The sequence below is a fragment of the Salminus brasiliensis genome, chromosome 23, assembly GCF_030463535.1.
Source record: "Salminus brasiliensis chromosome 23, fSalBra1.hap2, whole genome shotgun sequence".
NCBI lineage: Eukaryota > Metazoa > Chordata > Actinopteri > Characiformes > Bryconidae > Salminus > Salminus brasiliensis.
The window spans coordinates 3,344,942-3,368,960 of NC_132900.1; the positions used below are offsets into that span (position 1 = coordinate 3,344,942).

Here is a 24,019-nt window from a genome sequence, read left to right on the forward strand (position 1 = left end):
AATTAAATCAGTCATATCTAACATAGCAGCAGTCTATGCTAGGGGTTATATAGCATTTTTGCAGACAGGGCCCCACTTCCTATGATAAAAATAATTGAAAAAAAATATAGACTGACTATATTTAGTATTTTATAAGTATAGTCCACCTGTTGAAATGTTTAAATGCACATTAAGCAAATGTGAACAGGTCTTTATTATTGGAGCACAAGCTTAGCTAAGATGCTAACAGTGTCTATACTCGCTCACTAAGTTTAATTTTTTAAATAATAGAAAATGATTGACTGGTGTAATAAGGGTATTTATTTTTTCCACACAGCCTCACTTGCTAGAACCTTGATCATATTTTTGGTCTGCTGTCACTCTTGGTCCTCTGGTTTCCCTAAAACTGAACTCAATGTCGTAACTGTACCTAAATTTGATCTGATTTCAGCTGATTTACTGCATGATGAGCAGAGCGACGCTGTGGTACGGCTTATATTATGTTTCCTTTGGCTCAAGGTTAAGTTGACACTGGCTCAGAGTAAAATCACAGACCCCTGGGTTGTACATAATGCACCATTGGGGGTCTCAGAACCCCCGATGAGTCCTGGGACAACCATGGAACAGAGAAAGGCAGCACATTTTATTCACAGTTTCTCAGGGTTGGGATTAGCAGAATACACGTACTAGGATTATGTAGTTCAAATGAATTAAAGCCAACCCAAATCCACGGTTATGGATATATACTGATTACTTATGGAATTACATTTGACTGTTTTAAGAGAACACGAAGCAGACAGCTATAAATAAGAGGGTCACACACTGCCAGGAAGTGCAACCTTCTGCAATGGAAATACAACACTACATTAAATGGCCGCGACATTAAAAGCGGTGTTCGATGTCGGATTAGGCATTAAGGTTATTACAGTGAGTTGTGACCTCTGTAGGCCTCATTTCAGACAGATTTACTTGTGAATATTCACTATGAAGGTGAATAGATCAAATTTTCTGGTACAAATGATCTCTATTCTGTGTTGTTGTTTTTGGTTTTAATCACATAGGGCCCTATTTTACATATGGCCTATTTGGGGCCATATGGTGCGTGTCGGTGTGTCTTTGCTATCGCAATGACGGAAAATGTTCACCCTGCTCGGCTCGAAATGCTCAAAAGTCATGTACTGAGTCTCGGAAGTAATCATGGGTGTGTTTTTTTGGAGCATAACGTGCAGTAATAAACCAATCAGTGTGTCGCTCGCCATCCCTTTAAGAGCCAGGTGCGGTCTAAATGACCTTGGCGGGTTGCTATTTCAGTGGTGTAAAGCATGGGGGTGTGCACGAGCGTCAGGCTGCACGCACCTGTGTTGACAATTCACTGCCAAGATGGCAAGACCGTCTGACTGTTGACGAACGTCTGTCTAGGCTGTTTTCAGTCAGTGGAGCTCCTCCTATGTTTTCTGTTGCCAAGATAGCAGCAATACGCCAGAGAATTTACCTGAACACCCCTCATTTCTGTAATTTACACCAACTAATTATACAGGGAACTTTGGTTTACTAACTGTAGTTCCGTTAGACAGGGATGTCTGTAACTTTTGTGTGAGTGATGCCCAATTATATTTCATTTGGTTGGAATTGCGACTACTCTGTGACAATCCATCATTGTAGGTTAAGAATCGTCTGTAGTATTGCCTTTCTGAACAAAGATACAAATATACCAGAAGTTCTGACCTAGGTTGATAAGAGGTATTGACATGTTTACCATAGGGCTTTTGCTGTGGATGTGAACTTATGTAAAATATCTAGAAACCAACAGGATATGTTTATGGACCTTTACTGGTTGGGGCATCCAGTTCACCCCAACTGTAAATCCCATGCAAATCTGTAGGTATGTCTCGGGAAAGCGGTACATCACAGCTGTCTGGGTAAAGCAGGAAGCCTGAGAAAGTGCTAGTGGACTCACTGTTGGCATACATACCATTACTGTTTACGTCCTTCACTTGGAGCCACACTTCATCACCCATGTTCAGATGCAGGACCACCTCCTGAGAGGCTGTGCCGAGGTTGATCAACTCGGTGCTTTTTACAACAGGTTGGAAGTTGTGGAACATACCCACTTTGAGTGCTTTACTGAAGACTACCAAATGGTAGCTGAAGACATAGGTGCCATTAACAGGGGCCTTGTAGACACCCGTAGTGGGGTTGAAGTGAAACTGCATGTTATAAATGACAGAGGTGAAGGGAACAGGCATGTCTGGCAGAGGGTAAATGTCACCCAGTCTTGCTGAGAAACCTGACTGGATGGCAGGAGAGCAGGGACCAGGAGGACCCTTCATTCCTTCATCTCCTTTCTCACCTTTTAGACCATCTACTCCTGCAAGACCATGAGGGCCAACTTCCCCCTTTTCACCCTTCAGCCCTGAAGGCCCCTGAATTCCAGCGGCACCTTTGTCCCCATCCTTGCAGTGGCACGCACCCTGCTCTCCTTGGTCCCCTTTATGTCCATCTAAGCCTGGGACTCCAGGTTTACCAGCTTCACCCGTATCTCCTTTCTGGCCTTTTGTCCCAGAGATTCCTGCTACCCCTGGGAGGCCTCTCGGACCAACGATTCCTGGCAAACCAGTTTCTCCTGGAGGCCCTTGAGTAGACTGACATGAGGCAGGACACTGCCCAGGTTCTCCTTGAGGCCCTTGGTTTCCTGGCCTCCCATCCATACCCATATCCCCTTTATCACCTGAAGCACAAGGGTCGGCCCAACAGTCAGAATGCTTGGTATCATACAGTAGGAAATGTGTCTTACTTTGGAATCATACGAACCTTTTAATCCATGCTCTCCTTTCCTTCCCATGAAACCCATTGGACCCTGGTCTCCTTTTGCGCCCTCATCACCTTTCTGGCCTTTTGAAAGTGGGCATAAGATACACAGTGTAAATCGGCCTCACTTTTAAGTTTTGCAGTCGATTACTTGAATCTGTTTGGGAGAAAAGTTCATCTGTAGGATGGCAGCACTTACCCTTGATTCCTTGATGACCTGTGAAACCTGGAAGTCCTTGGGGACCAGTGAGGCCCCTTCTCCCTGGACTGCCAGGCTGACCTAGTGTGAGAGATGTCAAGGGAATCAATCAATCAATAAATCTCCACAGCTCACAGCTCTAGTCCTGCTGACCTGTATGCCTTGCCGTTACATGGTTGCATGCAACTGTGCAGGGTACTTGGGCCCCCAAGACTAGAGCTGATAACTATGAGCATTGAGGACCAAATCAGTATACACATTTAATAATAACCTGGTAGGCCCCTTTCTCCTTTGTCTCCCTTTGGGCCCTTGCTGCCTCCTTTGCACAGAGCACAGGTGCAGAACCAAGGCACCTGATCCGCAGTCGGGGGTATCGGTGCTTCCAGGATCATATTGCAGTATGTCAAGTCTGGGGAATCTGGGGATCCTTGAGTGTCATTTAAGCCTGGAACTGTTCGCTGGTAGGGGGAACCTTTGGGTAGTTGTGGGTAGTCTGATGGCATGGACATTGGCAGCATCTGGTAGTCATCGATTGGCATCAGGGCACCTCCTCGTATCTGGGGAGTGCCACCTTGCGCCATGGGGTGGTTATTATGTTCTGGGAGTCGGCTGTCATTCTGTGGAGGATAGGGCTCGAAACTCTTCAGGATTTCTTCTGGGGGAATGGGACTGTCGGGTGAACCTGGTGGCGGAGGTGTAAAGATCCCTGCATTCCCTCTTTCACCGATCATCATGCCTGACGAGAGGGCTAAGGAGGCCAGCAAGCCCATGAATGCCCATTTTAGCTTTGGCACCTGGTGAGAAATTAGAGAACAAGAACATGTACTTGACTAGTGCCTTGATGCAGGAACGTCACAAGACTCAATTTACTGGGGTACTGTGGCCCAGTAAAATGGAGCTGTGGCCCACTAAAATCACCACACCACTATAACACGGCTAAACAGTTCATCAATGGTAAAATATTAAATAATAATGTACAATTTAACTGTTTAAAATTCTAATAGGAACATCATTTTAAACATCCACAGTTGAGGCATATTATTTTGCATTATTTTATATGTAAAATATTGATAAAAGACCTTGAAACCCATTTTTTCTCAACTTCCCACTCAAACCACATGAACCCAACCAATCAAGTGAACGAGTTTCACCTCAGTGGTGGAGGCTCAGCGAGAGCTCCGGGCTATTAATGACAGGGTTGTGGGTTCGATACCCGGGCTCAGCAAGCTGCCACTGTTGGGCCCTTGAGCAAGGCCCTTCACCCTCTCTGCTCCCTGGGTGCTGAAGTTGGCTGCCCAACGCTCTGAGTGGGTGGGTGTGTGCTCACTACCCCTAGTTCACTAGTGTGTGTGTGTGTGTTTTCACTACCACAGATGGGTCAAATGCAGAGGACACATTTTGCTGTACATGGTACAGTGACAAAAACATGCACCTTTAGCTATATGTGGAGGTTATAACCACTTATATGGTATAACCTACCAACAACACACAGTAGCCCACCAAAGCAAAGCCATTGTGTTAGCATAGGCTTTATTTTTGCTAGCTGGTAAAAGGGGCATTGATGACACAAGCTTGCAAAAATGAGCATCATGTGCTAACCAGTTGTCCAGCTAACCCAAATTGCGTTTTATGGAGTTTAATGGAAAAACTTAATGGAAAAATTATTATTATTATTATTATTATTATTAATAATAATAATTATAACTATTATATTATTATGCATAGACTATGTTAATGAGACAATGAGACAACCATATTTACTCAGGACAATATCAGCACAAAGTGAAGTTAGCCATTTCTGATAAAGCACAAAACTAAAAAAAGGCTGTAAAATATTTTTAGGTTTGAAGTTTGTATGCTGAATGATACTTATAAATTAAATAATATAAATAGAAATAGAAAAATACTGACCGCAGAAATAGACCATTGTTTAATGGAAAAACTTAATGGAATAATAATAAGAAGAAGAAGAAGAAGAATATTATTATTATTATTATTATTATTATTTATAACTATTAATATTATTAGGTGTGCCCCTCTGAATTCTGTATGTCTCAGTACAACAAGCAATCTAGATTCGCCTCTGCCTTGATGTAATATGATATTATTGAGTAATAGTTTGGGTCCATTTATTAATAATAATTACATAATAAACATTTACATTAAGACTTACCTTCCATTAATTTCTGCATAATTCAGAGCTGAAAAACGTCCCATAACGCTTATTATTAAGGTATGTAGATTTGAGAAAGGTCAAAAAGTCGGGACCTGCCGACGGCTCTATAGCAACTCTCAATTCCCCCACCTCTGATCCACAGGGTTTAAGGGGTTCTAATGCGAATCCTATAAATAATGTTGCCTTATTTTCCGGCCACTGATTTCCCTGAATCCCTGAACGCCACATCGCCTGCATCTGCATCAAACCCGTCAAGATCTGAGATACTCACAATGTGCAGGTAGTCTTGAGCCATGTTCTGGAGCAACCGCTTGACAAGTGAACAGAGCGTCTGGTGCAGTGACCAATTTATATGGCTTGCTTAGAAAAAGACGTTCCCAACCTGACTCCTTCCCCATTGGCCTGTAGACAAAGCGGATACACGGCTACACATGATATCCTGTTGTCTTTAAGGCACAATAACTAGGGCTTCTAGCGTCAAGAGCTTGTTGGCATTGGGCAACACGTTGCGCACAATGAAAACTAAAATAATGGTTGGCCAATAAATGCACTCCCCTGTTCTCATCTATTCCCTGCTCGTCTCTTTGGTTTCAGGTATTGGATTGAAATAAAGATAAGCGGCCTGGAAACCGATCCCCATGAGATTACTGCTGTTGTAAAATCAATTGCTGACCTATTTCATCCTCAGGAGATCTGATGGCTCTTTAAACTTCCTTAAACTTTCTGTCATTTTGACTAATTGGTCTTTATTGGGCAGTTCATAGCTGCTGTTAATCTTACAGTAGCTGTTTATGTAATGGATGGCCAGAAAAACATCACCGTCCTTCATACATTTCTATGGTCAATTCTACGGTCAGTTGAACATTCTGCTGCTCAGTAAGTTTTACACACCAAACCAAACAGTTAGAATATTAGCAGCAGTACTAGAATAGTAGAACATCCCATCCCAAATTTGGACCTCACACATTCCAGCAACAAAAACCAACAGAGGCCTTCTGGAAAGTGCTTGGGCCCCTTAAGCCATGCCTCTAGCCTTCGCTCTCAGAGCCAGCAGGTTGATACAGAAAGCATCCTGGGGCCAACCACACCTCATTTGCTCTCCACTTGGCCATGCAACCGAGTCCTGTCTATTCATTCAGACTCATAATGAATCAAAGAGTACATCTGAAACCCTAACCGTCAAAACAAGGCCTTGTGACAAAAAGCAGAAGAAAGGATGAATGACTACCCTTAATATTTGTCCCCGTTTCCACACCTGTAGACACAAACGTGTCCTCAATTGGCATGTTCCTACACCCCCCCCCCACCCCACCACCACCCCCACCCCCCCGTGGCTCATGTGTCCACGGCTTCTAACGTAAAGGCACTCCAAATGCCCTGCATACCAACTATGTGAGTATGGAATACCAGACACTAGGGATGTCCCGTCCCGGTCCAGTAACTCAGGATCGGGGGGCGACTGGGTATCGGGTTTCAATGTTCCGACCCACTTCCGATTGCTAGGGTTGCTGTAGTTGAGCACCACCGGCATCCTCTCAGCACCATTAATAGAAATGATCCTCGGTTGCTACACTAACTGGTGTTACCAGTTATCGGCCTAAACAGAAGGTACAGCTAAAGCTAAAGCTTCTAATTCCAACTTCTAATGCCATTCATTACATTTGGGAGAAGTTTGGGAGAACATCTCAGACCGAATTAAGCTCTTGTTGCTGAATGCAATGCAAAAAATCCTCACAGCAATGCTGCTCCAGAGTCTAGTAGCACATCTTCTTCCCTTCTTCACAGTAGAGACAGTTACTCCAACAAAAGCAGGAGAAACTCTTTTAAACCCTTGATTTCAGAAGAAACAATGAATGAGCAGGTGTCCAAATACTTACCATATAGACTATGTTAATGAGACACAACCATATTTACTCAGGAAAATATCAGTACAAAGTGGAGTTAGCCATTTCCGATAAAGCACAGAACTAAAAAAGGCTTTAAAATACTTTTAGGTTTTAAATTTTTTTTAAATACTAAATAATACTTATAAATTAAATAATATACATATAAAAAAATACTGACAGCAGAAATAGACCATTTAATTGCTAATTGCAAAGGTTACATCTGACATTTAAAAAAACAGTACAAGTAAAAATGAAATAGCCTTCGTTTAATATATATTTATTATGAATTAGAACCCTAAAAAGAACCATGTGTACATAATCTTAATCATATTTTTCTTTTTGAGCTTTTTAAAATTGTGATTATACGAATATACGGCACAAGCAACTCTAAGCTTCGGTTGTTACTTTGGGCCGAGCGGAGGTTGAAGGGTAGGAACAGACTGTGGACTATCAGTAAACAGATATTAGTTAGTCATTAACACAATTTAAACAGCACATCTACCATCCCTGCTTTTTCCTTATTTTTCAACATGTAAGTAAAATGCATATTTGAATTGGGGGCCGTCTAAATGTAGCCCTTTCTGCTGTTGTTTTGTCCGTCTGTCTCTGGCAGATATATGGATGCCGTCCTGCTGTGGTGACTGAAATGAACAGAACTGCAGTTATTTGTTAAGCTGCTAACTGCAGCTCTCTGGCAGTGTTGACCGTTTGGGAGTAACAGAGTTCGCATTGGCACTAAAGCACGTGTCTGATGCCTGTGTTTCCTCTTATAGTTCTCATCTGAGGAGAAATCAGACGGTATTGATCAGTTCTTCTGCCTGGTAAGAGACGTCTTCCTTTCCTCAGTTAAACTGGTAGCACTAAATTACAGAGTAACTCAAACTTGTATTTCTGACAGTCAAGTCAACCAAGGTTTCTACGGACTGTTCTGTGTTGCTATGTTGCTCTGTGAATGAGATACCACATACACACTACACTCATATTCTAATTTAATGGTTAATAATAAACATATGCAAATATATAGCGCTTTACTAAGGATTTGGGCCTTGTTGTGTCTACAGTGTGTATGACCATGGCGAGGAAACCCTTCCTCTGCTTTGTCTTGCTGATTTTCTTCTGGGCTTCTCCAGCTCTCAGCACATCAGGTATGATCCCGAAATGTTGGAATTCCACATGAAATCCACATTCCAGCAAAATCTCAAACACAGTGTGTTCATTAGTGCTTCAAGAATTTATAGGTACGTGAAAGAAAATCATTACAGGCATTATTTGGCTGAGCAAGAAAGTATTGATCCGTTTGTTGGGAAACTGTGAAAGTTCCAGAATTCCCATGGCTCTGTGTATTTGACTACAACAGCGGTGCCAAAACTTTTAGTCTTGGGAAGGCAAAGTACAATGTTTTCAGTAGGCAACGACGTAAACGACAAGAAAAAAAGAAGTCATATTCAATTGAATTCAATTGAAAGCAACTTTATTGTCATTATACTAAGACTAAAAAAGGGTTGTACGTCCAACCAAACACTGTTAGGCTAAGTCTCCAGTGCAGAATAGGTGGGACATGATACAATAGTGCAGGGACAATAGATAAAACACGAGGCAGGGTGTGTAGACAATAAATACGAAGTCAATAAATACAAAAATATACAAATATGTGCATGAAGGCTAGGGGATTAGGTCTAGACTAAGACTATACTACTATACTAACAGTAAACTGGAATAAATAGGCAGAGAGTTTAGGTATCTATGCCAAGGGAGACCAGTCTGGTGTTGAAAACGGTCTCGCATCATGTAAACAAGTGTGGAGTGCAGTAATGAGTGTAGCGGCTAGTGCTCAGGTAAAGAGAAGAGTACACAGCTTATGTACAGAGAGGGAGTTCCAGTTAAAGTGCAGAGTGCAGACAGTCCCTGATCTGGTGGAGCTCAGTGTGGGTATGATTCAAATACAAATAAAGAAAGTCAGCAGGTTTCTAATCAGGTTAGAAGTAGATTTGATAGCACTGCACTGCAAACGATAACTGTGACTGTAACCAGGTTCCTCACTTTCACTGAGTAGAAAGGAGGAAGTTTTATAGGTGTAGTTAGGCTCACTCCCACAAATGTCATGAGTACTAAAGATACAACAGATACTTGTATAAATAAGCCTTTATAAATGTTTATATAGGTTTATGTCAGTTGGCCTGTGGGTTATGCAGGTGTTTTTAGGCCTTATGAATGGTGTTCTACAGGAAAGTGTAACCACACTTTGTAGTAAAGCAAGTTATTTTTATTTAACTGTCACAAAAATACTTACAAAAGCAATTTAAAAGGAAAATGATTATTTCTTACTTGTAAAATAGGTTTTGTTACATATAGAATAACAATCTAATATAAATATAAATGTAGTATTCAACTTTTAGATACAAAAACCTTGTATCTAAATGTTTGCTGTTTCTCACTTTTTGACATAATGTGATTATTATTATTAATGTCATTATGAATCTGGCAGTTGTTCTTTACATTGTGTCAAAATTTCTTTAGGGATGGACCAATAGAAATGACTTGGACTCACATTGACTTTCATTACAATTTCCTGTAAAATTGCCATTTTGGAGATGTAAGGTTTTTGTATGGCAACAATGATAGACACTTCAAAATATTAAACAATATATAAATATGCAAACAAATCTTTTTTATATTTAAAAATATAAAAAATATGTTCTGCTGTCATTAAAGCGCTCATGTCTATTTCCCAGACATGGATTAAGCCTAATTGTTGGACCACCTTTTAGGATCAATGAGAAATCACCATTGAAAAATGTATTTTAATCTAGACTTTGTTTATACATATATATATATATATATATATATATATATATATATATTTTTTTTTTTTTTTTTTATTAATTACCTATTTAAATACTTATTTCTATCTTCTGCTCTTATGTGAGTGTACCACTGACCATCACTACTATCATCATTTATGTTACATTTATTGGTATCTAACAGTAATGGCTAACTTTATACTAATTCTGTAGATATACTTTATATTTATGTCTATGTCTATATCTGTGATCTGTATGTTTATTTGTTAAATCTAGGCAATATCTGAATCACAGAAGCTGCACTTCTACACTCCCTATTCATCCTGTCTTTTGTGTATCAGTCTTCTACAGCAGCCCGAATGCCCATATGCTCCTGCGCTCCAGACGGGCTAACAGCTTCCTGGAAGAACTTAAGCCTCCCTCTCTGGAGCGAGAGTGTATGGAGGAGCGCTGTGATTTTGAGGAAGCCAGAGAGATCTTCCAGACCAGAGAGAGCACGGTCCGTCAATATTTCATCTAATCAAGCTAATCTTACCTTTGGGTCGGGCTGCCACAAGTGATATTTTCTCCACCAATTCACTTAAATTCCTGCATAATTCAATGGTTAGGATGAAAACAAAGTTATTTGGGGTGGGTTTGGGGTGAAATGCTCTGTTCCAGAGAAATTTACTGAGTCAGAATTGTTCACAGTGGAGGTGAATGGAGGCAAGTTTTAAAAAAAGTTAAAGTTATTAAATTTTTCATATATATATATATATATATATATATATATATATATATATATATATATATATATATATATATATATATATATATATGCACATGTCATGGCGTATTAGGCCAGATGGAAAGGGATGAACCTCAATGAAAGAGGGTTTATTTAACAAAATGAACATAAACACAAGGGGTATGAGAACATGCATAGCAAACAGAGGGCAAAACTGTGAAGACAACCAAAACGGTGAACACAACAAATCTGGGACTGGGAGGAGCCGGGAGCAGAGCAGCCGTTAATGGGCTACACAGGGAAAAACCTAAGAGGGAACCTGAACCTAAACCAACAGGCAGAGCCTGGGCATGGGGACACTTAAGCTAAACAAGGGGAGAGCCGTGCTCTAATAACTAGAGAGGGGTAGCTGGGGAACCTGCAGCATGCTGCCATGAGCGTGAGTCGCCTTGCTTGAGTGTGGATAACCTGAGAATCCTGATATGAAGTGAGCCAGCCTCGCTAGTCAAGTGAGTAGCAGAGAGACCTAGTGCCGAACGGGGGGTAACCTCAGGGCGTCCTAGAGGTTACAGACGGTTCAATTCTCAGCAGAGAACTACAGTAATGAGGCTCCTTAAGTACCCCCAGTCCCAGGTGTAACACACGAACACAAATGAACATGAATCAACAGAAACAAAGGGGAAGTCCTTATTTGGGCCTGTGGGCGGCGGCTTGGGATTGCCCCGGGGGAGGGCGCGATACCGAGTGCCTGACACTGTCATACAAAAACCTATATCTGTATCTTCAAAACAGCAACTTTACAGAAGCAGGAAAAAACTTTAACTTGTAATGGATACTTTTTTTTCATATTTCTCATATTAAAGTGAAAAACAGGGTCAAAAAGTGTTGTTATAAGGTTTTTTATGACAGTGACATTGTATATAAAAATGGTGGAATTGCCCTTTAAAACCTGGCAGGCCGAAAGTGTTATTACCAATGAATCGCCCCAACAGTTTGTACAGAAGTCCCTATAGGTACTAAATAATACACCTCAGTGTGTAATAAGCCTTTCTGTGTTAGGAGGTTAAGCAATATAGCACATACACACCTATACATGTGCATTAGATGTATTCATTTAGTGTTAATATACTTTTTTTCAACCTGAACCATTCCATTTTTATTGCTGGGCCCTTTTCAGATGAATCATCTAAATATTATTTATTGGTGGATTATTGTTCCAGCAGTTCCAGTAATCAGTTCTTTCCTCTTGCAGATGGAATTCTGGACTCGGTATATAGGTGAGTGTGATTTGTGTTTCAGTGTTTAAAGGCTTACTGTGGCCCCAACCGCAAAGCACTACAGACTAGTATTACTATGTGTATCAGATGGAAACCAGTGCAGCCCTAACCCCTGCCAGAATGGGCATTGTGTGGACCAGTACCAGTCCTACATTTGCAACTGCAACCCTGGCTTTGAAGGAAAATACTGTCAAATACGTGAGCTCACATCACAGCTTCATCCTGTTTGCAGACACTAGAAAAACACTGAAGGAGAGGTAGAAAATCCTTCATTTTAATGGAAGATTGGAGCATTTCCATTGGTCCATTCCTCATTTAAAAAGCTGGTGTTTGTAATTGGCATAAAAAAAACTACAGTAGTTTAGCTGCATATTAGTTTTGGGAATTCCTTAAATGATCACAAGCTGGTTTCTGGTGGTTTATTGACTCTCTGGCTGCTGAATATTGTTCATTAATAGATTTCCACTACTGAATTACCATGTATGCATTCCAGGGGTACAGCCAGGGATTTCAGACCCCATAAAAACATATTACACTGGGCTCCACAGCTCTAACCATTCTGCCAAAATACATATTTAGGGCCCCTGTCAATCACAGGCCCTTAGAATCATCCTAACCTCCCCCCTCCTACAATGCCCCTGATCCCATATATCCCATATATCCTCAATATTTAGCCATATTATCAGAAACACCACAGTCAGTCTCAGTGTACATAGCATTACATGTACACCACTATAAGCTACAGCATGGCATGACCTTTCAGCGAGGGATCTTTTAAAAGCCAAGACTGTAGTTTGCTGGTATTAGTGCTAAGTCTCAAGTGCTAATTGGGTGATATGAGAATTATAGTGATGGTAGAACTGCCTTCTGATGGTCATGTACACCCTGGCCCTCAGAAGCCTCAGCCTTTAACTGCTCTGTGAACAACGGCGACTGTGACCATGACTGCCACGAGAGGAAGGACAAAACTGGCCGTTTCTGCAGCTGCATCCAAGGATACCAAATCAAAGAGAACTCCAAAGAGTGTGCTCCCAAAAGTAAGAACATGTGGTTCAGCTCAACATGTACACCAGCCACTTCTTTGTTATTGCCCTCCTGGCCCATTCTATCAGCTCCACTGACCATACAGGAGCACTGTGTAGTTCAAGAAGTCTAGACTGTGTCCATCTGCTTCTCTGCATACTCTGTTATACTGTTCTTCAATGCTCAGGACCCCACAGGACTGACCACCACCGAGCAGACTGTAGGTAGTATTAGGGTGGTGGGTCAGTCATTCTCAGCACTGCAGCACTGACACTGACTGACATGTTGGTGGCGAGTGTGTTAGTAGTGTGTTTTGCGCTGCTGGTACTGCTGGTACATCAGTGTCCACAGTGGTTTAAGCACTCCGGCAGCACTGCTGTATCTGATCCACTCGTACCACCAGCGCAACACACACTACTAACTAGTCCTGTGGGGTCCTGAGCATTGAAGAACAAACAGGGTGAGAGGAGGCTTCTATATGGTCAGAGGAGCTGATAGAATGGACAGTGGTTTTAATAAATGTGTATACAGATCAGCCAAGACGTGTCTTTCTTGCACTAGAGCTACTAGGCTAATGTAGTCTAGATAACAAGCAGGAAGCTTAGATCTCAGCAGTATCTAAACCATGCAGAGATGGGGTGTTCAGTAATCTCCAACACAGCAGACTTGCTTATGTGGTTTCTGAGAGATTGTGATCTATAGGCATGGTCTGAAATATGGCATTTAGCTGAAAACAGCAGTGACAACCATCTCAAAGCCAACTTAGTGGAGTGATGGAGTCATTTTAAGAGAGGGGCCTCCTCCTCAGCCCTATATATACTGTTAACAGTATAACATCCTTGAGGTTCCTCAGTTTGAAACTGTAGAGGAACCTCTAAAGATGCATTAAGGTGTATTGAGGTTCCTCCATGGTTCTTCGGAGGTTCCTCAATGCACCTTTAGAGGTTCCTCAATGCACCTTTAGAGGTTCTTTCAAGATTCCTCCACAGTTTCCACGCTCACCTCAACTACAGGGGGCATCAGCTTCCCACGCTCCCCGAAACTCCAGCCCAAAGTCTTCGGGGTTCGCCTTCCCATATTAGCAAATCCTGCACTTATAACCATGCTAAAACAGTAGGCCCATGTAGTGTGATGTCAAGGACCTCACATACGTCTTAGCTGATCGTGAAGGACATTCTTCTTGCATGTGTGGGCGAGTAAACAGTGTCTGTTGGTGTCTGATCTCTCCAGATCAAGATGCATGTGGACAGATTTTGATCCCCAAGTCGGCCTACAGCACCAAGCCCAGGCCAGGTCTACAGCCGTGGCTTGTTGGTGGTGAAGTTGGCAAAAAAGGAGAAAGTCCCTGGCAGGTAGTTACCTAATCTTTTCTTTAGGTCATCAAAAGGAATACAAACCAGTGGTCATGGAGGCACCCAACCCATCCTCCCAACACAGCTGATCAGCTCATGAACAAGTCCTCTGTGAAGGGTGGGGTGCCTCCAGGACCAGGGTTGGGGAACACTGACCTACAGCACTGCTGTATCCATTATACAGTACTGCTTAATAGTGCTGAAGAAATCTTACTCTACTGGGAAAGCAGTCTCTGGATGTTTGCTGTTTCCCCTTAAAGCACCTAATACGATGCATGATATCTGTGTCCATGCTTTCCAGGCTCTCATACTGAACGCCAAAGGAAAATTCCACTGTGGCGGGGTCTTGATTGATGAAAGCTGGGTGCTGACTGCTGCCCACTGTCTTGAGACAAGCCTTCGCTTCAGCGTCCGACTAGGTTTGTCCTGCTTTCACTCCAAATCAGAAGTGTCTATACGTACCTGGCCACACCTTATTAGGAGTGTTTCCTTTTGGGTAAAATAACCACTCATGAGACTCTCAGTAACATCTCAACACCACATCAATGATGCAGCAGCATCTGAACATTCAGTAGACGACCAAAAGACTTTTACTGAAGACCTCTACTGAAGAATTCAGCTGTTCTTCACACTTACTTAAAGCTTGAGTCCGAGTTCAGATCTGTAGATGTTCTCCAGGTCTCCACCAGGTCTAATTTAGACTCTCAGCACCCTCAACCAGCTTTTGCTATAGACCTGCTGCTGACACCAGTCTGGAACTGGATTTTACCTGGACTAGACTGGACTAGATGGGATTAAAGGGCCAAGGATGAGGGTTAGAATGTGCTCTGACTAAAGTTATGGCCTTTGGGCCTGATCGTGGTCTTAGGGCACCTTTCAACAAAGTAGATGTGAACACGCCCTTACAAACGTCAATATTGGACTCTGAGTGGCTCAGTGGTCTAATGTGCTACCACTATGGCCCACTATGGGTCGCGAGTTCAAATCCCGAGCCATGTCGCTTTACCATCAGTGTAGCACAATTGGCCATGCTTGGGCTGTGGGTAGATGACTGCCTCCCCTAATCACTCTTAAGCGATGTTAACACCACAGCTGTTGTGGTGGAGCTGGGGACCCTGGGGTCACTGAGGCGGTGGACCCTGGGGCCTCACAGGACCTGACTTTGACACTCCTGTCCTTTCAGGTGACTACTTACGATTCATGAAAGAAGGAACTGAGGTTACCATCCCCGTGTCGAAGTTCATCTCCCACCCGAAGTACAACCCTCTGACGGTGGACAACGACATCGCCCTTCTGCGCTTGTCCACTCCCGTGAAATTCACCACCTTCATCCTGCCGGCCTGCCTCCCGAGCCGCCACCTGGCCGAGCGTGTGCTCCACCTCAACGGGACCCAAACTGTGGTGACCGGATGGGGCAAGCCCAACGAGACGGCATCCCACTACAGCTCAGCTCTCAGCTTCATCAACATCCCCATCATGGACCGCACCGAGTGTGCTCGCCACATGGTCAACAACCTCACCCAGAACGTCCTGTGTGCCGGGGTAATTGGGAAAGAAAAGGACGCTTGCGAGGGCGACAGCGGAGGGCCCATGATGACCCAGTACCACAACACGTGGTTCCTCATAGGCCTCGTGTCCTGGGGCGAGGGATGCGGTCGTACAGACAAACTGGGCATCTACACCAAGGTCTCTAATTACATGGAGTGGATAGACAGCGTCCGGAAGGAAGCGACAGGCCCTTGATTGAACGCCAGGTTTTCTACTTTTCTCTGAATTGGGCGTTTTTGCTTATCATGGTGGTAACAGGGTGGTAACAGGGTAGAGTTGTACAATACATCACTTCTCAATTGTAATCATGATATTGATCTTTGCAATAGTGATAGTGCACAAGGCTGGAGGATGCAGGAGTGGTGCAGGGACAAAGTGAAGGACAAATTTGGTGTGTTTTGGCAGTTTAGCTAATTACTGCCTCTACAAAGACACTTTTCCAAAGCTGCTGATTGACATATCACCCTGTTCCCACCCTGTGATATAATAAGCAAACTGGTCTCTGTGCAAGTATGGCAAACCTGAACAACTTTATAAACTTATAGACAGATTTCTTAAGCAAATTCACAAACTTTAAACTCTGACACCTTCACCATGTGTACCAATCTGTTAATTAGAAGAGCTTCATTAAACTCACTGTGATGACTAAGGCCCCTTTGTCTGCATTCGCTTCTTGGTTAGTACTAAAATATCACTTAGGAGCATCATGTACTTAATTATTTGCCATTTAAAAGAGTGGACCTGAGAGTGTAGTACAGTAAGAGTCAGATCTAGAGTCAGTAGATTCAGTATTATTCCATCAAGAATTACATGATCATAGGCTTTACACCCCTCTACTAGCCCACGCCTGGAATAAGGCAGCATGGTGCCAATAGGTTCACTACGCTGATCTGCTCCAGAGAGTCCTATTCTATTGGCAGTACTTCTAAAGTAGCGCAACGTAGCTGAATGCATTCGTTAGAGAGGGTGTCCACAAACTTTTGGACATATCGTGTATGTGAAGTGTGGAAGAAGGACACTTTGAAAAGCTGTTAAAGGGAATTCAGTGGAACAGTGTAGGACAGTAAGCCGAGTCAGACTCTAGAGTCAGTAGATTCAGTATAATTCCATTAGGAATTACATGAGTAGTTAAGTAATTAATTACAATTACATTCATTTTTCTGTTTTTTTTTAATGTCAGAAATGCTTCTGGGAGATGGCTTTACTTTCCACAAAGCCAGACTGTACACACAGCAAAACAGAATCTCAGTCACAACATAATAAGCTTCTTTTCTAATGAATCATCTAACTGTGATGATTGATTAAATGATCATTTGCACTTTTAACCCAATTTCTTCACTTAAACAGATTATTACTAAGAAATCGTTCATATCAAAATACAGTACATATTCCTCTTGTGTCATCATTACCAATAAATGTGACTTCCAAGGATTAAAGGGTTAAACTGGTTAAAATCCAGTAAAAAAAATAAATAAATCAAATAAACATGATTGATCACTGACCCCAGATCAGCCAAGACAAGTCTGATATCTGAAGTTTGCTTCTTCTAAAAAAAAAAAGAAATTAGTCCCCTAACAATGGCCACCCCCAATATCGCCCACTTACGTCTACTGCGCATTTCTACACCACCGGGCAACCAATGCGCCTGGAGGGAGGTGCTGCATACCCGGCTCCAACGAACCAGCCCACAGACGCCAGTGACAGCCGGCACCGCAGCGAAGCGATGTGAGGGAAGAGAGCGCCACCTACCCACCCTGGAGAGAGCAAGGCCAATTGCGCTCCCTTTGGGAGGGAGGCGCCGCATACCCGACTCCAACGCACCAACCCACAGACGCCAGTGACAGCTTTGGGAGCGCAATTGGCCTTGCTCTCTCCAGAGTGGGTAGATGGCGCTCTCTCTCCAGGGTGGGTAGATGGAGCTCTCTCTCCAGAGTGGGTAGATGGCGCTCTCTCTCCAGAGTAGGTAGATGGAGCTCTCTCCCCAGACTGGGTAGATGGCGCTCTCTCCAGAGTGGGTAGATGGCTCTCTCCAGGGTGGGTAGATGGCGCTCTCTCCAGAGTGGGTAGATGGCTCTCTCCAGAGTGGGTAGATGGTGCACTCTCTCCAGGGTGGGTAGATGGTGCTCTCTCCCCAGAGTGGGTAGATGGCTCTCTCCAGGGTGGGTAGATGGTGCTCTCTCCCCAGAGTGGGTAGATGGCTCTCTCCAGAGTGGGTAGATGGCGCTCTCTCCAGAGTGGATGGATGGCGCTCTCTCGCTATCTCTCCAGGGTGGGTAGATGGTGCTCTCTCCCCAGAGTGGGTAGATGGCTCTCTCCAGACTGGGTAGATGGCGCTCTCTCTCCAGGGTGGGTAGATGGAGCTCTCTCTCCAGAGTGGGTAGATGGCGCTCTCTCTCCAGAGTAGGTAGATGGAGCTCTCTCCCCAGACTGGGTAGATGGCGCTCTCTCCAGAGTGGGTAGATGGCGCTCTCTCTCCAGAGTAGGTAGATGGAGCTCTCTCCCCAGACTGGGTAGATGGCGCTCTCTCCAGAGTGGGTAGATGGCTCTCTCCAGGGTGGGTAGATGGCGCTCTCTCCAGAGTGGGTAGATGGCTCTCTCCAGGGTGGGTAGATGGTGCTCTCTCCCCAGAGTGGGTAGATGGCTCTCTCCAGAGTGGGTAGATGGCGCTCTCTCGCTATCTCTCCAGGGTGGGTAGATGGTGCTCTCTCCCCAGAGTGGGTAGATGGCTCTCTCCAGACTGGGTAGATGGCGCTCTCTCTCCAGAGTGGATAGATGGCGCTCTCTCCAGGGTGGGTAGATGGCGCTCTCTCTCCAGGGTGGGTAGATGGCGCTCTCTCTCCAGCTAGCTGCTTTCTCCAGAGTGGGTAGATGGCGCTCTCTCCAGAGTGGGTAGATGGCGCTCTCTCGCTCTCTCTCCAGAGTGGGTAGATGGCGCTCTCTCCAGGGTGGGTAGATGGCACTCTCTCCAGAGTGGGTAGATGGCGCTCTCTCCAGGGTGGGTAGATGACGCTCTCTCCAGGGTGGATAGATGGCGCACTCTCTCCAGCTAGCTGCTTTCTCCAGGGTGGGTAGATGGCACTCTTTCCAGAGTGGGTAGATGGCGCTCTCTCGCTATCTCTCCAGAGTGGGTAGATGGCGCTCTCTCTCCAGCTAGCTGCTTTCTCCAGGGTGGGTAGATGGCACTCTCTCCAGAGTGGGTAGATGGCGCTTTCTCCGCACATCGATGGCAAGCACCATGACCGGGATTCAAACCAGCGATCCTCTGATCATAATGACAGCACCTTAGTCCGTTGGACCACTCAGGGCCCAACAACAGCATGCGCACCCAGAGCGGTAATGCACACTACGCGAAAGAGCCCGATATTGGGGGCGGCCGTTGATTAACAGCTACTAATGCCACCTCTGTAAATACACACCCACCGTCTCAACCCATTAGCTCATAAAATCTGTCTAAAAGCTATACAAACATTCTGCTCTGCATAGCAGTTTATTTGAGTGTTTATCCACCTTATTTTACCAAATGGTTTCTGATGCAGTCTGTAGACACTGATCATAAAGCAGCTAGCTAGCTATGCTAACCCAACTTTCCAACAGCTTATTTAATATGGGTTAAATTAAAGATTAGAGCTATAGGACCCTATTTCAGCGATCTTTAGGCGAGCCACCCACCCGCGCACAGTGCAGCTTGATTTAGGGGCGTGTCGGTGTGTCTTTGCTATGGTAACGACGGGAAAAGTTCGTCCAGCTCGGCTCGAAACGCACAAAAGTCATGTACTACATGTAAGTCTCTTAATTAATCATGGGTGTGTTTGGTTTAGGCGTAACGTGCAGTAATAAACCAATCAGCATGTCTCTCGCCATCCCTTTAAGAGCCAGGTGCGGTCTAAATGACCTTGGCGGTATGCTATTTCAGTGGTGTAAAGCGTGGGGGGGTGTACGAGCGTCGGGCTGCACGCACCTGTGTTGACAATTCACTGCCAAGATAGCAATGAACGTCTGACTGTTGACGAACGTCTGCCTAGGCTGTTTTCAGTCAGTGGAGCTCCTGCTGTGTTTTCCGTTACCGAGATACACAGCAATACGCCAGAAACTGACCAGAACACCCCTCATTTCGAGACCACCGCGCCCATCAGCGTAGATATATACTGTTTAAACGACGCAGGTGGAAGGAGTGCAAATAGACTGTTGGCATGGTGGGGTGTAAGATGGGGCCTATTGAGCTACAGCAGAGCTTTCCAACACAACACATGAATATTGGGGCACAATATCCAACATGGTCGGGTGTTTATGAGGCTATCAGACGTTGGCCTAAGCGCTAACCTACCTAGCTTCATATCTTCAGGATGTTCTGGTGTTGGTTCCCCCTCCACAAAATGTTTTGTTTATTAATTAATTATTATTTAGTGCCTTCAAACACAGTCGCAGGTCCTCTCTGTGCCTCTTACAGCAAAATAAACAAAGATGGCCTCCCCCATTGTGGAAAATAAGGTGCATAGACTAAAGTAAGTCACACTGTGTTCCAAACCACATCGATTTGTCCGAGCCAAACCAATACAGATCTGGGTGTGTTTTTAAAGACGGGCTGAGGGACGTTTTTGGGCGTGTGTTTACAGGATTTTAGCTGTTTTCTATGGCGCATGTCCTCTTTGTGAAAATAGCCGCCGTAGAGAAAACTGGAAGGACTGCAGGCGTTTGTTTGTCTGTCGTGTTCTGAAAAGTGTAAAAACACATCGGTGATAAATGAACTCAAGCTCAGTTCAAATCAGTACATTCATCCACACTCAGATCTACAGGCCTATTTTTTGCTCAGTTCTGAAGGAGGGAACCTGAGAGCCACTACTCGAGGCAGTGTGTAAGTAATACAGTTACAGTGATAAAGTCGGGGTCTTCTCTTAAGGTGGAAGACCTGAGGCCGAGGTGCATAGTCTTACTTTGAAGGACACAGTGCATACAATACATACAATACAGGCATTGTATGTAGCACGTTAAATATTATGGCTTATTAATATGTTATTAGCCTTAATGCATATTCATGAACTTTTATGAAACTACTACATGGACAGTACAGACATCTGTATACAACAATCAGCCATAACATTAGTACCACCAGCCTAATCTTGAGTAGGTCCCCCTCATGCCACCACAACAGACCCCTGAAGGTGTTCTGTGGTATCTGGCAAGTTGTAAGGTGGGGCTGCCATGAGCATCAAAGCTAAATATGTTATGGCTGATTGATATACAGTATATATATATATATATATATATATATATATATATATATATATATATATATATATATATATATATAGTGGTTAATGGTTACACAGATACTGAATCTACATAAAGGCAGAATTCTCCTCTAATTCTTAACACTCTTTGAGGACTTTAAGGACTTTGCGTGAAGTTAAGTTGGAGAGAGGTTCGAGCCGCTGCCTGCTGACCTCCTGGTCTTCAGTTCCTGCTCATATCGCTCCAGCTGAGACCAAAAGCCAGGGTTGGGCTCCACCACTGACCGGGCACTTCTCACAACCTGAGGAAACACGTGAGATGATCATGTGAGATAGATTCAGCCATGTTCCTAAATTCAGCCATGTCTCTCCTCTGCTGCGTTCTCTCATCTCTGGCTTTCTGTAGCTGCTGCCCAGGTCATCAGATTCAGACCCCTGACTCTGGCCTACAAAGCCAAGACTGGACCAGCCAGCCCCTCCACCAGTACTTGATGGCGATGGTCAAAAGCCGATCTGCACCAAGAGCCCTTCCAGCTTCAAGTACGGCTCGGCTCGACCCGCCATCCTTTAAGATCCACGGAAGACGAGCGTCCAGACTTTTTACTGTCCTGCACCGAAGTGGTGGAACGAGCTTCCCAACGCTCACTGTCCTCAAACCCAGACTGAAGACCTTCCTCTTCTGAGAGAACTCAGGCGAAGAGAAGAGTACTATGGTCTCCTTATTGACTTAGAGGATCTTTGAATTATTAGTCTATTCTAACTAGCTGAGGTTTTTCTTGGGTAAATAGCAAAGCACTTTTGTAAGTCGCTCTGGATAAATGCCGTAAATGTAATGAGATGAAACTTTCAATATAAATTCAATACAATGATTTATTGTGTAAAATACTGTATATCAAATAACTTCAGCCACAGTAACGTTTCAGGTAACTGATGATCAATCCTGCACAGCAGTTTGGAGGATTTTTTAATAAATAAATGAAAGTTACCCTTACATAGCGCCCTTCTAAGGCCATGTTCTCATGTATCAGGATATTTTTACCTGTGTTTTGGCCTCCTGGCCACACGGAAACACTGGATTTGGTCACTGAAAATGTGTTACATTTTGAAAATGTGACGTCACGACGCATGGACGTTTCTGGCTGAATCTCAACTACCCCCTTATTCCCTATAGAGTGAACTACATAGGTCATAAAAGGAGATTACTTGGGCGAAGTGTAGTGCCGAGTATTACTATAGTATTATAGACTTGTAGTACAGTCTAGGCTTAGAGGGATCTTTCATTTCTAGTCTATTCAAAGTAGCTAAGGGTATTTTCTGATTAAACAACAAAGCACTGCTAAATACCATGAATATGAATGTAAATGTAAATAAATCTACAGCGTCTACATGCAGACTGCCTTAGAATTCAGATTTTCACATGTGAATAAATGTAAATACAGTTCTATGACAGATATAGAAATAATGCACTAATTGGATTTAGAGTCCATCATTTTGTGACTTGTGTAGTACACTACAAAGGGAGCAGTGTGTAATTTGGGATTGAACCTCTGCAGTTTCTCCTTCCTTCTGGAAACAAACATCCATCTGGAGGACTGCATCGAGCACTGGGGGGAGCACCAAGGACAGAGTGCTAATCCATATCTGGGCATACACCCATACCCTTAATCACACCAGGGCATTTTTATAGTGACCAATTCACCTGATCTCCATGTTTTTGGACTGTGGGAGGAACCCGCAGTCTCTGTTGGAAACCTACACAGACATGAGGACAACATCGAGACTATGGAGCTCCACCCAGAAGGGACTTGAACCCAAGACCCCAGTAAGGACAGTAACCATTTCTTAGTAGATTTCAATGTGTTCTTGGGTCATTGTCCTGCTGCATGACCCACTTAAGGCACATTTATGCTCAACGGTTAATACAGATCTGTTTCACAGAATGTATTAATTTTTTTTGGAACCATTTATAAAAAAACAAAATGCATTAAGCACTTATGCACTTGTAGAATTAATTTTTAATGGAGTTAGGCCTACCTCAAATGCATCTGTCAAAGAGAGGCTCTGGTGCTTCATTAGGTAGGCCACACAGACTGTGGCTGAACGGCTGCGGCCGTTCTTGCAGTAAACCACCGTCCGGCCTCCTCGGCCAGCTTCGCTGTGAATGGCATCAGCACAGCGGTCAAAGTACTTGTAGAGGTCCTCATGGGGGTCATCGTAGACGGGCACTCGGAAAGTGCCGACTCTGGTGGCTGGGAAAGGCTGCTGTTTGGAAACGTTGATGCAGAGTGTCACTGCCTCCTTCTGGATGAGGTCGTCACTGCAGGCTGAGCGAGCATTGCTGATCAGCAGGCCGTCTGTAACCTTACACAGCTGAAGCATTGAGCTGCTGTGTGTGTGTGTGTATGGAAGAGTGGAAGAGTGTGTGTGTGTGTGAGAGAGAGAAACTACAGCCTATTTAACTCACCCATGACTTAGACATTACTCACACAGTCAAAGTCCCCTCAGTTCGGGTTCAGTCATACTGTTTCTAACTGCACGAGCTGGCATGAGGAGGCGATGCAGAGGTCAGTCTGATTCCACAGAGTGTGGCTATATTTACAGCAGGAGCCAGAGGCTTCCTCCAGGTCCTAGTGCCACCCGCTCGAGCCCATGTGAGTCATGTGAATGATAATCCATGACTTTTTGAGCATATTTTAACATATGGACATTTAATTTGATTCATTTGAACAATTTCTTTACAAAAATATAATGTAATAAATAAAATAAAAATAAATCTGGTGAGGAAAAAGTTAAAACACTCCCCAAATGTATTACTATTTAAAATATGTAATATTAGAAGCAGGCACTGAACGTTATTTTCTTTATCTATATATTTATTTTTAATATCTTAATTTTTGGCACATGCTAAATTTCCCCCTAGGAAATACTGGAGGTACTGGTACCCTGTTCAGGTGTAATTCGGCCTTGTGCCCAGTTACCCTATGTTCATGTGTACACATGTGCAATTAAGGGTCA

General features: G+C 43.7%; 3 protein-coding genes across 4 annotated transcripts; 1 reads left to right on the forward strand and 2 right to left on the reverse strand.

The window, feature by feature from the left end:
- Nucleotides 1-1,796: 1,796 nt before the first annotated feature.
- LOC140546205 (uncharacterized) lies at nucleotides 1,797-23,573 on the reverse strand. The gene is made up of 5 exons (XM_072669427.1): nucleotides 23,469-23,573; nucleotides 3,258-3,780; nucleotides 2,987-3,067; nucleotides 2,791-2,871; nucleotides 1,797-2,707 (listed from the first exon to the last, which is right to left on the reverse strand). The coding sequence occupies exons 1-5, from the start codon at nucleotides 23,481-23,483 to the stop codon at nucleotides 1,797-1,799; spliced, it is 1,611 nt and encodes a 536-aa protein (XP_072525528.1). The 5' UTR covers nucleotides 23,484-23,573.
- Nucleotides 7,606-16,427, forward strand: proca (protein C (inactivator of coagulation factors Va and VIIIa), a). 2 transcript variants are annotated; one of them, XM_072669032.1, is made up of 9 exons: nucleotides 7,606-7,869; nucleotides 8,110-8,193; nucleotides 10,191-10,348; nucleotides 11,829-11,853; nucleotides 11,941-12,051; nucleotides 12,750-12,890; nucleotides 14,107-14,228; nucleotides 14,530-14,647; nucleotides 15,412-16,427. In XM_072669032.1, exons 2-9 carry the CDS (start codon nucleotides 8,115-8,117, stop codon nucleotides 15,969-15,971), a joined length of 1,314 nt encoding a protein of 437 aa, XP_072525133.1. In that variant the 5' UTR covers nucleotides 7,606-7,869; nucleotides 8,110-8,114; the 3' UTR covers nucleotides 15,972-16,427. The 2 variants fall into 2 exon arrangements, with proteins under 2 accessions (XP_072525133.1, XP_072525134.1); XM_072669033.1 differs by lacking the exon at nucleotides 11,941-12,051 and having other exon boundaries at nucleotides 7,610-7,869.
- dusp28 (dual specificity phosphatase 28) lies at nucleotides 21,181-23,475 on the reverse strand. Its single transcript, XM_072669064.1, has 2 exons — nucleotides 23,039-23,475; nucleotides 21,181-21,306 (listed from the first exon to the last, which is right to left on the reverse strand). Exons 1-2 carry the CDS (start codon nucleotides 23,381-23,383, stop codon nucleotides 21,181-21,183), a joined length of 471 nt encoding a protein of 156 aa, XP_072525165.1. The 5' UTR covers nucleotides 23,384-23,475.
- Nucleotides 23,574-24,019: the final 446 nt, after the last annotated feature.

Coding starts and splice junctions, on each gene's coding strand:
- dusp28 (XM_072669064.1), bottom strand. CDS start 23,383: ATGCTTCAGCTGTGTAAGGTTACAGACGGCCTGCTGATCAGCAATGCT. Junction 21,307..23,038: donor CTTTGACAGATGCATTTGAG/GTAGGCCTAACT, acceptor GTGTTTCCTCAG/GTTGTGAGAAGTGCCCGGTC.
- LOC140546205 (XM_072669427.1), bottom strand. Junction 3,068..3,257: donor AGGAGAAAGGGGCCTACCAG/GTTATTATTAAA, acceptor CTCTCACACTAG/GTCAGCCTGGCAGTCCAGGG. Junction 2,708..2,790: donor AGGAGAGCATGGATTAAAAG/GTTCGTATGATT, acceptor CTTGTGCTTCAG/GTGATAAAGGGGATATGGGT.
- proca (XM_072669032.1), top strand. CDS start 8,115: ATGACCATGGCGAGGAAACCCTTCCTCTGCTTTGTCTTGCTGATTTTC. Junction 11,854..11,940: donor ATTCTGGACTCGGTATATAG/GTGAGTGTGATT, acceptor TATGTGTATCAG/ATGGAAACCAGTGCAGCCCT. Junction 12,891..14,106: donor CAAAGAGTGTGCTCCCAAAA/GTAAGAACATGT, acceptor TGATCTCTCCAG/ATCAAGATGCATGTGGACAG.